At 43.3% G+C, this 14,571-nt stretch overlaps 1 protein-coding gene across 1 annotated transcript; it reads right to left on the bottom strand.

Moving 5' to 3' along the window:
• Window positions 1–5,754: 5,754 nt before the first annotated feature.
• On the bottom strand, window positions 5,755–6,687 carry LOC309401241 (olfactory receptor 6E1-like; the record flags this gene model as incomplete). The annotated part of the gene is made up of 1 exon (XM_081970310.1): window positions 5,755–6,687. The coding sequence occupies one exon, from the start codon at window positions 6,685–6,687 to the stop codon at window positions 5,755–5,757; it is 933 nt and encodes a 310-aa protein (XP_081826436.1).
• Between the last annotated feature and the right edge of the window lie 7,884 nt (window positions 6,688–14,571).

Genomic DNA, 14,571 nt, shown 5'->3' with positions numbered 1-14,571 from the left:
AAAGGGTGAACTCAGCTGGCCAGCGCGCGCATGTGCGCTGGCCAGCTAACAGGGCAGCGCCTCGCGTGCCCTGACAAATGGCTCCGTGTGCCATCTGTGGCATGCGTGCCATAGGTTTGCCATCACTGGTTTAGATTGCCCCCCCCCCCAGCCCCCAGGAGCACTCTATGTCTCCTAAAGACTATTCATGCCCTTTTAAGAAAAAAAAAAAAAAAACAAATGGGCCCATTTTGGTGAAAAGTGGCCCATTTTGGGGAGGTCTGCAGAGTGCAAAAACTTTTTTTTTTAAAAAAAATTGCCTCTTCAAAACCTTGGTGCGTCTTATACTCCAAAAAATATGGTATGTCTTATTGTTTCCCTTTGGGAAATGTACAGGGCTTTTGTTGTTATTGCTGTTACTGTATTTCACCACTTTAACATTAAAAAAATATAATTACATTTTTAGAAACCATTGCACTCTGGCTATTTTACCATAAACAGAATATCCTCTCTATGTAAGAGAGAATGATAGAAGGGAAGTCTTGGAAGAAATAGGGTATAGGGTATAGGGTTTCCTGCCTAGGCAGGGGGTTGGACTAGAAGACCTCCAAGGTCCCTTCCAACTCTACTATTGTATTGTAGTGTATTGTAAATATCCTGCTGGGGTCAGTTCCTAGTGGGGAGAAAGACACTGGAAACTTGGTGGCTGCTTGGAAAGATGGTTTATGGTGGACAGGATCACTTGGCTTGAGATGCTGGTCAAAAAAGGGAAGAGATGCTGAGAGTCCCTGGGTTTTATGCCCTCTCTGGGCTTTTGAATTTGAGCTTGTATTCTGATTGGTTGTCGGACTCTGATGAGGCCACGCAGGGGCAACTCTGTAGTCCCAAGCTTGGTTGAGCCTTCCTGGGTGATGATGTAATGAAAGGGCTTTGAGCAATTCCTACTATGGCTATGCCTGAAGGAGGTAGAGCTTTGTTATGTCTATTCTACATAGATATGTAGAATAGTCTACATGTCCAATGTAGACCTGGTCTACATTGGTCCATTGACAAAGTTGAGGGTGTGTGTGTGACTTTTTGGCTCCCTTTTAGGGAAAATATTCTGCTCTTTTAATATTTCCTAAAATATATCAGTTTCCCAGGAGAGGGATGGGTGCCAACTTCCCACAGAAGAGGGTGAAGAAAATGAAATGGAAAAGAGGACTTTCGGAGTGCCCATGCTAAGATCAGCTTTACAACTCCGTGATTGTCCTTCCCTCAAGGTCACAGTCTATAGTGGTGCAGATAACCAAGGGCGTTGACACTAACGTTAAAATACTGTCTAGTATTTGACATGCTACTGTAATGTTTATTGGTGATATTTTAGTACTGGTCTTGTATGAAGCCTTGGCATAATGAGGGCAGAACAAGAAGCAATGGGTGGAAACTAATCAAGGAGAGAAGCAACTTAGAACTGAGGAGAAATTTCCCGACAGTTAGAACAATTAATCAGTGGAACAGAAGTTGCCTCCAGAAGTTGTGAATGCCCCAACACTGGAAGTCTTTAAGAAGATGTTGGATAGCCATTTGTCTGAAATGGTATAGGGTTTCCTGCCTAGGCAGGGGGTTGGACTAGAAGACCTCCAAAGTCCTTTCCAACTCTACTATAGTATTGTAATTATTGTAATAATAATATATAATATACCCTTCCAACGCTGCTATTGTATTTGTATTTGATTTTAACTTCTGTAATAGTGTAATAACAATTGTACTAATCCTTGTAATAATATTAATTGTTTATATCACCATTATATTTGCATTGTGCTCAATATTTTAATAGTAATGAGTAACTTTGGTTAATTTTTATTCAATACTAATTTAGAAAAAAACACAAACAAAGACTTCTATTTCCTGTTTTGGCTTCCGTTTCCTAGCCTCTTATAAATTCTATTCCATATTTTATAGAAACCCGATTCTTCTCTTTCTTTTAGTTTCATGGTCATTTTGTCCATCTCTGCCATGCAGAGCAGAGGGTTGGACTAGAAGACCTCCAAGGTCCCTTCCAACTCTACTATAGTATTGTAATTATTGTAATAATAATATACTTCCTCCATAAATGGAGGCATCATATTTTAATTACTGGTGCAAAATTTTAATTACTGGTGCAAAACTCCGGAAGTTGTGAATGCCCCAACACTGGAAGTCTTTAAGAAGATGTTGGATAGCCATCTGTCTGAAACGGTATAGGGTTTCCTGCCTAGGCAGGGGGTTGGACTAGAAGACCTCCAAGGCCCTTTCCAACTCTACTATAGTATTGTAATTATTGTAATAATAATATACTTCCTCCATAAATGGAGGCATCATATTTTAATTACTGGTGCAAAATTCGGAAATGGTTGGAAGAAATTACGGAGCAAAAAATGGAACTAAAACCAGAAGCATTCTTACTAGGACCCTTAGATCAAAAAATGGATGAACACTTTCAATACATAATAATACATATTCTCACTGCAGCTAGGATTGCTTTCGCACAAAGCTGGGGAAAAAATCAATACACCCGCAGAGGAAACAACAATTAGAAAAGTACTCGAATGTGCAGAGATGGACAAAATGACCATGGAACTAAAAGAAAGAGAAGAATAGGATTTCTATAAAATTTGGAATAGAATTTATAAGTGGCTAGAAAACAGAAGCCGAAACAGAAAACAGAGAATGCAAATATAAAGGTGATATAAATAATTAATGTCATTATAAGTGTTGCTACTACGGTTGTTATCTTATAGGACAAATTAAAAGCAATAGGAAGGCAATGCAAAATGGAGAACCAGAAAGGCTAAATGTGAAAGCCGACACAGAAGGCTGTATAATTGCTTTACATCGTTATGTACGTTTTGCGTATTGTGTTTTTTTCTTCTTGTGTTTTTCGTTCTGTTTTTAAAGATTAAATTGTTGAATAAAAACTTTTTTAAAAAAAAAAGTATTTCAATTACTGAATAGAATGGAGAAAGTATACATGTACACCACTGGAGGACATCGCCAGATCTCGCTGCTTTAGCAGAGTAAGGAAGATACTCAGAGATGATTCAAACCCTGGTCAGTGTCTCTTTGCACTTCTACCACCGGGCAGAAGACATCAAAGAATAGGCAGCCGAACAAAGAGGTTTAAATATAGTTTCTATCCTTGGGCTGTGAGACTTTTAAATACAACCACAATCACTCCATGCACACGCTAGTTTTTTCTTCTTCTTTCTTTTTTCGTTTCTGTTATAATTTTGCACCAGTGAGGTTAAAACCAATTTCGTTGTATTTAAGTGCAATGCCAATAAAGATTATACTTATACTTGTGTAGCTTTGAGGATACATTTGCTTATTCTGGGGGTAGGGGGAGGGAAGTTGAAGAAATATTCATCCTTAACCACAGATATACTATTTCGTCCTATTACAGACATGAGGTCATAATGAGGTCACAGATATACTATTTCGTAGTATTACAGACATGAGGTCATAATGACCTCTGTAGCAAAATGATGTTTTTATGGTTGGATCTAAAAAATTGATTCATAGAGCAAAAAAAGTGTATTGATCTCTATCAAATGCACATCGCTCAGGCCACGTTTTGTTTCTCTGTGCTTGAACTTCAATCTTCTCAAATTTCCTCTAATTCGTCCACTGAACGAGGGCACTAATCAATTCTTTAGAAAATAATATTTTCCAAATCCCTAGGGGAGAAGGTGAATTTTCGAGATTTCTAGCTGCTTGCCGTAACGCAGGTAACTGCACACCAATATTGTGACTAACGGTTCTGGATCTATTGCTTCCAAAAGTTGCAGAAGACCATTTGAATTTGTTCTTGCCATAAAAATTATTGCACGACGTAGATTGTACCTGGTCTTCGATTTCTTTGGGAGCTTCCTCAAGACTGTTGTCAAAATTGGTGGCGGAAGTCAGTTCCTCACCTTCCGTTACAATTTTTTTGTCACAATCTGCTTCCACTCCACTCAGATCACTCTCTTCGTCCCCATACCTCTTTTGGACAGTTTAGTTGAAGTTTGGATCACCAAATTGCACTCTTTTTGGCCCCGACATTACATTAAAAAAATACATTAACAAAGATCTGTGGTCAAAATGACCAAAACATGAATTCAAATGCTGCTACAGAAAACACCAAATAACCGACCCAAGCGCGAAGTTTGCATTTTAATTCTCTGAATAGAATTTTTTAAAAAAACACTTGTGTATAAAATATTCCCATCCCCAGCTGAACATGTCTGAGTAAACTTGTTTGTATGATGTAACTTCTCGTTCGTTGCATATTTGTTAAAATTATTTGCCATCTATCTCACTGTACATTCACTCTGGGCAGCTTACAACCGTACAAAGAGAGAAATGAAAAGAATGCATGTAAGAATAAGCAAACTCAACGAGCACCAAAGTTTCCTCATCTCTTTCCCCCCTCTCTCTCCCCCTCTCTCTGTCTCTCTCTCTCTCAAAAGAAAGATAACAGAGCAATAGAAAACTTTGGTGCTTTCTGAGTTCTCTCTCTCTCTCTCTCACACACACACACACACAGACACACACACAAACACACACACAAAAATGTATGTAAGAATAAGCAAACTGAATGAACACCAAAGTTTCCTCATCTCTTTCCCCCCCTCTTTCTCCCCCTCTCTCCCCCTCCCTCCCTCCCTCCCTCTCTCTCTGTCTCTCTCTGTCTCTCTCAGAAGAAAGATAACAGAGCAATAGAAAACTTTGGTGGTTTCTGAGCTTGTTCTCTCTCTCTCTGTCTCTCTCTGTCTCTCTCTCTCTCTCTCACACACACACACACACAAATGTATGTAAGAATAAGCAAACACAACGAGCACCAAAGTTTCCTCATCTCTTTCCCACCCTCTCTCCCCCTCTGTCCCCCTCCCTCCATCCCTCTCTCTCTCAGTCTCTCTCTCTCTCTCTCTCACACACACACACACACACACACAAAATGTATGTAAAAATAAGCAAACTCAACGAGCACCAAAGATTCCTCATCTCTCCCCCCCTCTTTCCCCCTCTCTCCTCCCCCCTCTCTCTCAGAAGCAAGATAACAGAGCAATAGAAAACTTTGGTGCTTTCTGAGCTTGTTCTCTCTCTCTCTCTCTCTCTCTCTCTCTCTCTCTCTCTCTCACACACACACACACACACACACACACACACACACACCAAAGTTTCTTCATCTCATTCCCCCCTCTCTCCCCCTTTCTCTCCCTCCCTCCCTCTCTCTCTCTCTCTCTCTCTCAGAAGCAAGAGTATAGAGCAATAAAATAAACAATGAAAAGGAATGCAATGAGAAATGCAGCTATATGATTATCAAAAAAGAAAGAGGGGCAGGTAGAGAGCAAAGAACAAGAGGAAGGAGGGAGGGGGAGTCTGCCAGCTACCTCGAGTGTGGAACTCCCTCTTTAGAACCCAGGCCAACTGGCAGAGCCAAATCTTTCGGTCTTTTATTAATTGAGCAGCATCTACAAGGATAACAAAAGATGAGAGATGTTCTTCCAAGTCCTTCTTTTCTTCCTCTCAGTCTCTCTTGCCTTTTCTCTTTAGTCCATCAACTTTATCACCTGAAGGATTGAAGTATGGGCTCTAACACGGGGTAGTCAGTCTGATGTTGTACACATTGCTCCATTCATTCTCACGTGTCCCCCAGAGTTCCGGAACTGAAGGAGATCACTTCCCCGATTAGTAGATGCTCGTCTCCATCCCCAACCACCCTCCAAAGCTGTTTCCCTCTCCATCCGCGACCATCCTCCGAAGCTGCTCTCATTTCCACCCACAAGCCTCCTTCAAAGCTGTTTTCACCTGCCTGTTTCTCAGGCTGTAAATGAAAGGGTTGAGCAAAGGAGAGACGACGTTGTTCAAGACACCTACCGTCTTGCTGAGGTCCAGCCCGCCACTTTGCGTGGGCTTGACGTACATGAAAATGCAGCTCCCGTAGGTGATGAAAACCACCACAATGTGAGAAGCGCAGGTGGAGAAAGCCTTCTGCCTGCCTGTCCTGGAAGGAATGTGCATGACGGCAGCAATGATTTTAACGTAGGAAACGATTGTGACGGCCAAAGTCCCCAGCACAGTCAAGGTGGCCATGAGAAAATCCATCAGTTCCAGAAGCTCAGTGCTGGCGCAGGCAAGCTTGATCAGTGGCATGTTGTCACAGAAGAAGTGATTGATGACATTTGGACCACAGAAGGGAAGACGAAACAACAGAACAAGGGGCATGATGACGTAAAGGAAACTGATCAACCAAGAACCTACCACTAACTGAGTGCACAATTTGTTGTTCATGATGACTGTGTAGCGCAGAGGGTTGCAGATGGCTACGTAGCGGTCGAAGGACATGGTGGCCAAAATGAAGAACTCAGTGGTGCCCAGAATAAAGTAGAAAAAGGTCTGTGTGAAACAGCCCGCCAGAGAAATGGTAGTGTTGCCCGAGGCCAAGTTCAGCAAGGCCTTTGGGATGGCCGAAGAGATAAATCCTATTTCCAAGACGGAAAAGTTCCGGAGGAAAAAATACATGGGGTTATGAAGGCGATGGTCAACCAGAGTGATGTAGATGATGAGAAGATTTCCCATGACGGTCAGAAGGTAAGTGAGAAGGATGACCCAAAAGAGGAGGATCTGCAGCCATCGGATACGGGTGAAGCCTACAAGAATGAACTCCGTTACCATAGCTGTCCTGTTCAATATTTCTGCCATTCCATTATGAGTTCTTTCTGGGACCAAATCTTTAGAAAAAAGAGGAAAAAGGTGTGATGCGTCCAACCTTTTCCTCAGAACATTAGAAAAAACAAACAAACCACAACTTAATTCCTCTTAAAGCTGTCGTGACCGATAAGGGGAAAAAAACAGAATAATAATGGGGAGAACTGTTAAATTTACATGATAGAAAATGCTAGTAAGAAAGTCTACAGCTATCAGTAGAGGAAAGTATTATTGGAGAAACAAAGTAAATAGCACTGCAGATCAAAGTGGGAAGGAGAGATGACCTTCCATCTTTTTTCTAGGAAACCACCCGTTTTTATAAATTGAAAAAAAAATATGCACCCAGGTTTTAAGGTTTACTTGAATGTTCCTTCTGATGCAATTCCCATCTTAATTAAAGAGGTTGACATGTTAATTTGTTTACGAGGAACACTGGTTCTTCGGGGAATTCACTCGGTGGACAAAAAGTTCATTCGATTCTTCTAAAACATGAGTCAATCTTCTCAAACAATTAGCCCTTCAAGGTGGACCAAACCTGGGAACCAAAAATATCAAGCTGATTGACCAACCCAAAGCTAAGAATGGTCATGCTTTGTAGTTGAGTTCTTTATTGTTTCACATCTAGAAGACAAAATCTTGCCAGAAGTCTACTATATGCACGTACAATGTACTTACCACGGAGGGGCTGTTTACAACCTCTTTCACTCATAATTCCTGGACTGAGTTGTCTCCTGCTGTTCTGGAATGCCACTCCTCCCTCCTGAGAATCTACCTCCTTACTGCTATTCCATCACACTGATAGTCTTTTGATTATAAGATGTCAGTAACAGAACCTTGCAAGTCTGAATGCGTGTTGCAGTCACAGCTTTGTTCCAGATAGTTTCCCGCTAGGCATTCAAAATGGATTAATACATAGATGAAAGGGTGCATAGTTTGTATAGATAGATGATAGACAGACAGATAGATAGATAGGTCAGTCCTGCCAGTCAGGATTCAGGCCTGGATATAGGACAGAAATGGCATTGAGCCCACTTTTGGATGGTCTCTGGCAGGAGCGGGATGGCGGTAGTGCATCTATCTATTGCTGTGCTTGATCTCTTTCGATACCATCGACCACGGTATTCTCCTCGAGCGGCTTTGAGGGATGGGAGCGGGAGGCCCATTTGCTAGCCTGGTTCACTTCCTTCCTCTGCGGCTGTTCTCAGTCAGTGTTGATAGGAGGGGTGAGATCCAGCCCTTGGCCACTGCTTTGCGGGTTCCGCAGTACTCTCTCCGCTCTATTCAACATTTATATGAAGTCACTGGTGAGATCATCTGTCACCATGGACTGAGGTATCCTCAATATGTCGATGGTACTCAGCTGTATGTCTCAGCCCACAGTGAGTTAACGACACTGCGTCCTCCCTCTTGCCTTGCCTGGAGGCTGTTAGGGCTGGATGGGGTTGAAACTAAACCCTGGCAAGACTGAGTGGTTCTATGTTTGGGGTTCTTTGGCCCAGGGTGAATTGCCCCCTTTGGTCTTGGATGGGGTGGCACTACCCCAAACAGAGTCTGCATAATCTGGGGGTTCTCCTGGATTCGTGACTCAAAGAACAGGTGGCGGTCGTGGCCAGGAGGGCCTTTGCACAACTGCGGGTTATACTCCAGTTACGCCCTTTCCTGGACCAACAATCCCTACTCATGGTCAATCATAGTCATTTCCCGTCTTAACTATTGCAACATGCTCTACATGGGGCTGCCCTTGAAGAGCACCTGGAAGTTCCAGTTGGTGCAAAACACAGTGGCCGGCATAGTTTTGTGCAGACCCCGGTGTGCGCATGTATCACCTCTCCTGTGGGAGCTGCATTGGTTGCCGGTACAATTCAAGGTGCTGGTTATCACCTTTAAAGCCCTTCATAGCGTGGGACCAGCTTATCTGAGGGACTATCTCTTGCTAGTTACATCTACCTGATCCACCAGAGTGGGGAGGCAAGGAATGTCGTGGGCCCTATCCCCTAGGTCAGGGGTGTCCAAACTTGGGAACTTTAAGACTTGTGGACTTCAACTCCCAGAATTCCCCAGCCAACCATGCTTCTTTTCGGCTGTTTTTCGGCCTTCTTTTCGGCTGTTTTTCGCCCTCTGGAGGCTTCACCTAAATGGTTTGCATGTTGGGCCATTTTTCATGCATTAGGGAAGCCTCCTGAAGGCTCCGGAGGGCTAAAAATGGCACTATGGACAAACCTGAGTCATTTCTGGGGGCATTTTTTGCCCACTGGAGGCTTCAGGGAAGCCTCCTGAAGGCTCCGGAAGGCAAAAAATGGCACTACGGGCAAACTGGAGTCACTTCTGGGGGTGTTTGTTGCCCTCTGGAGGCTTCAGGGAAGCCTCTTGAAGGCTCCGGAGGGCAAAAACCGGCCCTACGGACAAACCGGAAGTCACTGTTTCTGAACTTCCAGGTTTATTTATTTATTTATTTATTTATTTATTTATTTATTTATTTATTTATTTATTTATTTATTTATTTATTTATTTATTTATTTATTTATTTATTTATTTATATTTGGTGCTTCTAGACCGCCCCCTCTCCCAGAAGGGACTCGGGGCGGTGTACAGTCCATAGAGAATATCACAAAATACAATAAAAAATTAAATATGTACAGTTTGGAGGAGGTTAAAATGCAATTAAAAGAACTGTACAAAGCTAAATAAATATAATTTTTTAAAAATCCCTAAAACAGACACAACAGATTAAAAAAACCCTAAGATAACCAGATAATAATACATTTGCCAGGAGGGACAGTTGTAATTATGCCAGGCCTGCTAATCGGAACAGGTGAGTCTTCAATTTTTGCCGGAAGGAGCGGAGGTCAGAAGTGGTTCTAATGTCGGGGGGGAGGTCATTCCAGAGGGTTGGGCCCATCACAGAGAAGGCCCTACTCCTTGGCGCCGCCCGCTGGCATTGCCTAGTGGACGGCACCTGGAGAAGCCCCTCCCTGTGAGAGCGAATTGGCCGCAGGGATGTATGTGGGAGGATGCGATCCCGCAAGTAACTAGGTCCCGTGCCATGGAGCGCTTTGAAGATGGTAATCATCACCTTGAAACGCACCCGAAAAACCACAGGTAGCCAGTGCAGCTCGCGCAGGAGAGGTGTTACGTGGGAGTACCTCGTACTCCCCATCACAGCCCGCGCGGCTGCGTTCTGAACCAACTGCAGTCTCCGGGCGCGTCCCAAGGGCAGCCCCATGTAGAGAGCGTTGCAGTAATCCAGGTTGCTCGTAGGGCCATTTTTCACCCTCCGGAGCCTCCAGAGGCAAAAAAACAGCCCTATGAGCAACCCAGAAGTGACTTCCAGTTTGTCTGTAGTGCCGTTTTTTGCCCTCTGGAGCCACCTAGAAAGCCTCCGCAGCCTGGGGAGGGCAAATAAAGTGTGTGTTTATATGCGTGTATGTTGTGCTGATCACGTGCGCATTTGCGCTAGGGTTGTGTGCATAGCATTATTTGGTTGTGGGCACACCCTCGCATGCCACCCCTGCACTTCCCACCCCCGTTTTTGGCATGCGATCCAAAAAAGATTAGCCATCACTGGACTATATAAAAAGATTGCAGTAAGATTTGGACTTCTAATGATATATAAAATGCAGCTTATTAAGCCATTGCAAGTCCTTCTATCTAATTCTCCCTTTCTTTATTAACTATAATAAAACGAAGTAAATCGAAGGGCCTCTATGGACCCAAAGTTTTTGCCATTATAAATTCTTAACCTCTTAATTAATTTTCTGGGGAATAAGAGAAAGAAACAAAGTTATTCAACTTCTTGCTTGACCTCCAGTAACCTTAATTGAGAACAAGAGGTTAGAAACCCAGGTTTAATTCTCATACACTGTGGAATTAACCAATTTCTTTTTTTAAAAAAATCCTTTGAATATAAAATACACCCAGTTCTTTCTTTTATTTAATTTTATTTTTAAAAAGTTAAAATACAAAATTCCCCAAAAATTTAACAGGAACAAACCAACAACAACAACAACAACACACACACAGAGACACACAACAAACAAGACATTAATAGGGTGCATTGAAAAAACATTAACACATACACATATTATTCCCCCTAATTAAATGACAATATTAATTTCCCACTCATTGTAGAACAGGCGTAACAAAATTTAAACTACTAATACTATTTACAGATAGGTTACCATATTAACCTGTCTCCCTATCCACTATACCAGTGATGGCGAACCTTTTTTGACTCGCGTGCCACAAGTGGGGGGAGCGCAGGGGGGTCGAGTGTGGGTGTGCCGCACCCATAATGCAACGCGTGAACCCCCCCAGTGCGCATGCGCGCACAATGCCCCCCCCATTTCTACATGTTTTTGTTTTTGCCCTCCCCAGGCTCCAGGGACTTTATAGGAGCCTGAGGAGGGCGAAAAGAGCCTCCCCCGACCCCCCGGAGGCTTCAGGGACGCTTAAAACCACCCTCCGAGCAAACCGGAAGTGACTTCCGGTTTGCTCGGAGGGTCGTTTTAAGCGCTCCGAAGGCTTCAGGGACGGTCCCTGAAGCCTCCGGGGGGGGGGAAGGCTCTTTTCACCCTCCCCAGGCTCCTATAAAGCCCCTGGAGCCTGGGGAAGGCAAAAAATAGCTTTTAAAAAGGTGAACTCAGCTGGCCAGCGCGCGCATGCGCGCTGGCCAGCTCACAGGGCAGCGCCTCGCGTGCCCTGACAAATGGCTCCACGTGCCACTTGTGGCACACGTGCCATAGGTTCGCCATCACGGCACTATATTAATAACAAAATAGTTAACAGGTAAAACCATAATTTAAAAAAAAAACAAGATGAAAGTTTCAAAGAACTCCATTAGCAAACTTCTTGTAATCAACTGATAGAAAGTTTACCACAGCTTCTTATCTAGAAAATACAGTTTTGTATGGACATCTTCAGACTTAACAAGTTGCCCTTGACGTATAATTGTAATTGAGCCTAGAATCATGGTTGCAAGTCATATCAGTTATTAACCACACCACCCTGTCTTATTTTGCGACCTGTTTATGGTTATCGTACATTGAATCAGCCCAGTTTTTAAGCAAACCAGAGCAGCTGTTAAATTAATCCATGACGGATTCTGGGAAATACCGTCCTAAAGTGTGATCATGTGACTGTAGGAAGCTAAAAATACCCATAATTGTAGGCCAATCGCCAAGCACTCAAAATGCAATCATGGAGGTTGTCAATTCTGAAGCCATTTTTGGACTGCTTCAGTGTTGCCACATTGCAGCTGAGCGATAGGGAGTCGTGATTTGAGATAGAGAGGATTTTGTAGCCAAAACAAAATATTTTTCTTGGGAACCAAGGACATTCTCACACCTGGTCAGAGGCAGGCGGAGTGATGCTACCCTGTTGCCAGACCGCAACGTGATTGGACTATATGACTGATTGTTTTGAGAAAGTAGAAAATCATTTACTTTTAATTAGGGGAAAACTGTGGGAGCTTTCAGAGTCGGCTTTCACCAGATGAGTGCCAATATGATATTTCCAATAAAGCTATTCTTTTGTGGGAATCTACTGTCCTTGGAGTTTTGCTTGATATGGACTTGTTACTTGGAACCCTGAAAGAGGTGTTGTAACTTTGAATCTGGGTTGTAAGTAGTCCTGAGGAGGTCCATTGTAATTCTGGTTAATCAATAAATGATTGGTTGCTGGTTGAGAACTATTTATACTGGGGTATTATTTCTGGGGAGCAACAAAACTTTGTTGGTTTGGTTATGACAGGATGTGCGTAGTGTTGGCAAAGTTTCTATGTCCCACCACAGTTATCTGAAGTTAACAAGGACATGTATTACTCCATCCAGCAGCCTCATTCTCTGCCGTCCCCTTCTTCTTTTGCCCTCAATCTTTCCCAGCATTAGGCTCTTCTCCAGTGAGGCCTTCCTTCTCATTTGGTGGCCAAAATATTTGAGTTTCATCTTCAGGATCTGGCCTTCTAAAGGGCAGTCAGGATTGATCTCCTCTAGGATTGACCGGTTGGATCGCCTTGCAGTCCAAGGGACTCACTGAAGTCTTCTCCAGCATCATAGTTCAACGGCCTCAATTCTTTGCCACCCAGCCTTTCTTATGGTCCAACTTTCACAGCCATCCATTGCAACTGGGAAAACCATAGCCTTAACTATACACACTTTTGTTGGCAGGGTGATGTCTCTGCTTTTTAATGTGCTGTCTACATTTGATGTAGCTTTCCTCCCCAGGAGCAAGCCTCTTTTCATTTCTTGGCTGCAGTCCCCATTTGCAGTGATCTTGGAGCCCAGAGAAATAAAATCTGTCACTATCTCCATTTCGTCCCCATCTATTTGCAGGAATTGAGAGGCCCGGATCCCATGATCTTAGTTGTCTTAATTCCTTAATTCTTAGTTCCCTGGAGAAGGAAATGGCAAGCCACTCCGGTATCTTTGCAACAAAAACCCCATGGATAGCACCAACAAGTTGTTACACTACACAGCTTCTTTGCTATTACGTACAGTGGAAATAACGTAAGATGCAATCAAATTAGCAGAGATTAATCATACCACATGGGGGCTCTCTAATGAACGACCAATATCAACACACACTGTAGTAGATATTGATTTATATAGAGAGAGGTTGCCCAAAAGGATATCCAAGAGAGAGAGAAAACATCTTCAGAACTATATCTTTCGTTTGTCTGGCATTGACACATTTATCATGTTGAAGTAACTACATAACTTTCAAGGTACATTTTGGGAAGGTGACCTGATTCAAAGATCATTAGTAGAATATATCTTGGGCCAACGATCCCTCAAAATGTATTTTGGATTAAAGGGGTTATCTCAGGGGGTGCCACGAAGAAGAGGGAGTCAAACTATTCTCCAAAGCACCTGAGGGTAGAACAAGAAGCAATGGGTGGAAACTAATCAAGGAGAGAAGCAACTTAGAACTGAGGAGAAATTTCCTGACAGTTAGAACAATTAATCAGTGGAACTGAGTGAATGCCCCAACACTGGAAGTCTTTAAGAAGATGTTGGATAGCTATTTGTCTGAAACGGTATAGGGTTTCCTGCCTAGGCAGGGGGTTGGACTAGAAGACCTCCAAGGTCCCTTCCAACTCTACTATTGTATTATAATTCTGCGAAGGAGTCAGAGGATTTCTATCTTTGTATCACCACATCCTCACATTCATTATTTAATCTTCACTTCTGAACCACAGAACAACCTACTATTTAAAGGCAATTTTCCAAGATGCTTCAATTTGGATTTTGTTAAGGGAAACAGGACCCAGATCTTGTGGTAGATTAGTCCTAGATTTAGTCCTAGATTTCAGACTATGATCATCCTTGTCCCATCTTTTCATGGGCCACAAAAATGCTCCCACGTTGGTTGCATGATACAGTCTTTCATGTATTTTCATCTGGCTACCACAGAGTTCTTCCTCCTGGCTGTCATGTCCTACGGAGGCTTTCCTTGAGCCTTTGGGAGGGTGAAAACTGTCTCCCATGGGCCCCGGAGACCCTCGAGAGGCTGGAATTGGGCCCATTTCCAGCCTCCCAGAACTTCCAGGAGGCCCGTCTTGCCCCCTCCCTGAGCTTCCGCGCAGGCATTGCACTTACCTCACATCCAAAATGGATTGCGTGAGATTCCTGGGAGGGGCAGAGTGCGGTGGGCGGGGCAGGGTGGGCGGGGCCAGCCAGGGGTGGGCTTTGGAGGTTCTCCAACCCAGCCATAAAATCAGCTACGGGTGATCCCAAACCTGGGTGGACCTGTAGCAGTCCACACCTGGTCTTTAGTAGAACTAAGGCAGAGCCTATGTTGTTTGATTTCAGGCTATTCCCCAATTTTGAAATTGTTCAATGAAGAAGGATTACCACTCAAGAAGGGATGTTAGGATTTGCT

Source organism: Natrix helvetica (genome assembly GCF_964273705.1).
Source record: "Natrix helvetica genome assembly, chromosome: Z".
Classification (NCBI taxonomy): domain Eukaryota; kingdom Metazoa; phylum Chordata; class Lepidosauria; order Squamata; family Natricidae; genus Natrix; species Natrix helvetica.
This window is presented reverse-complemented; position numbering and strand designations above follow the sequence as displayed.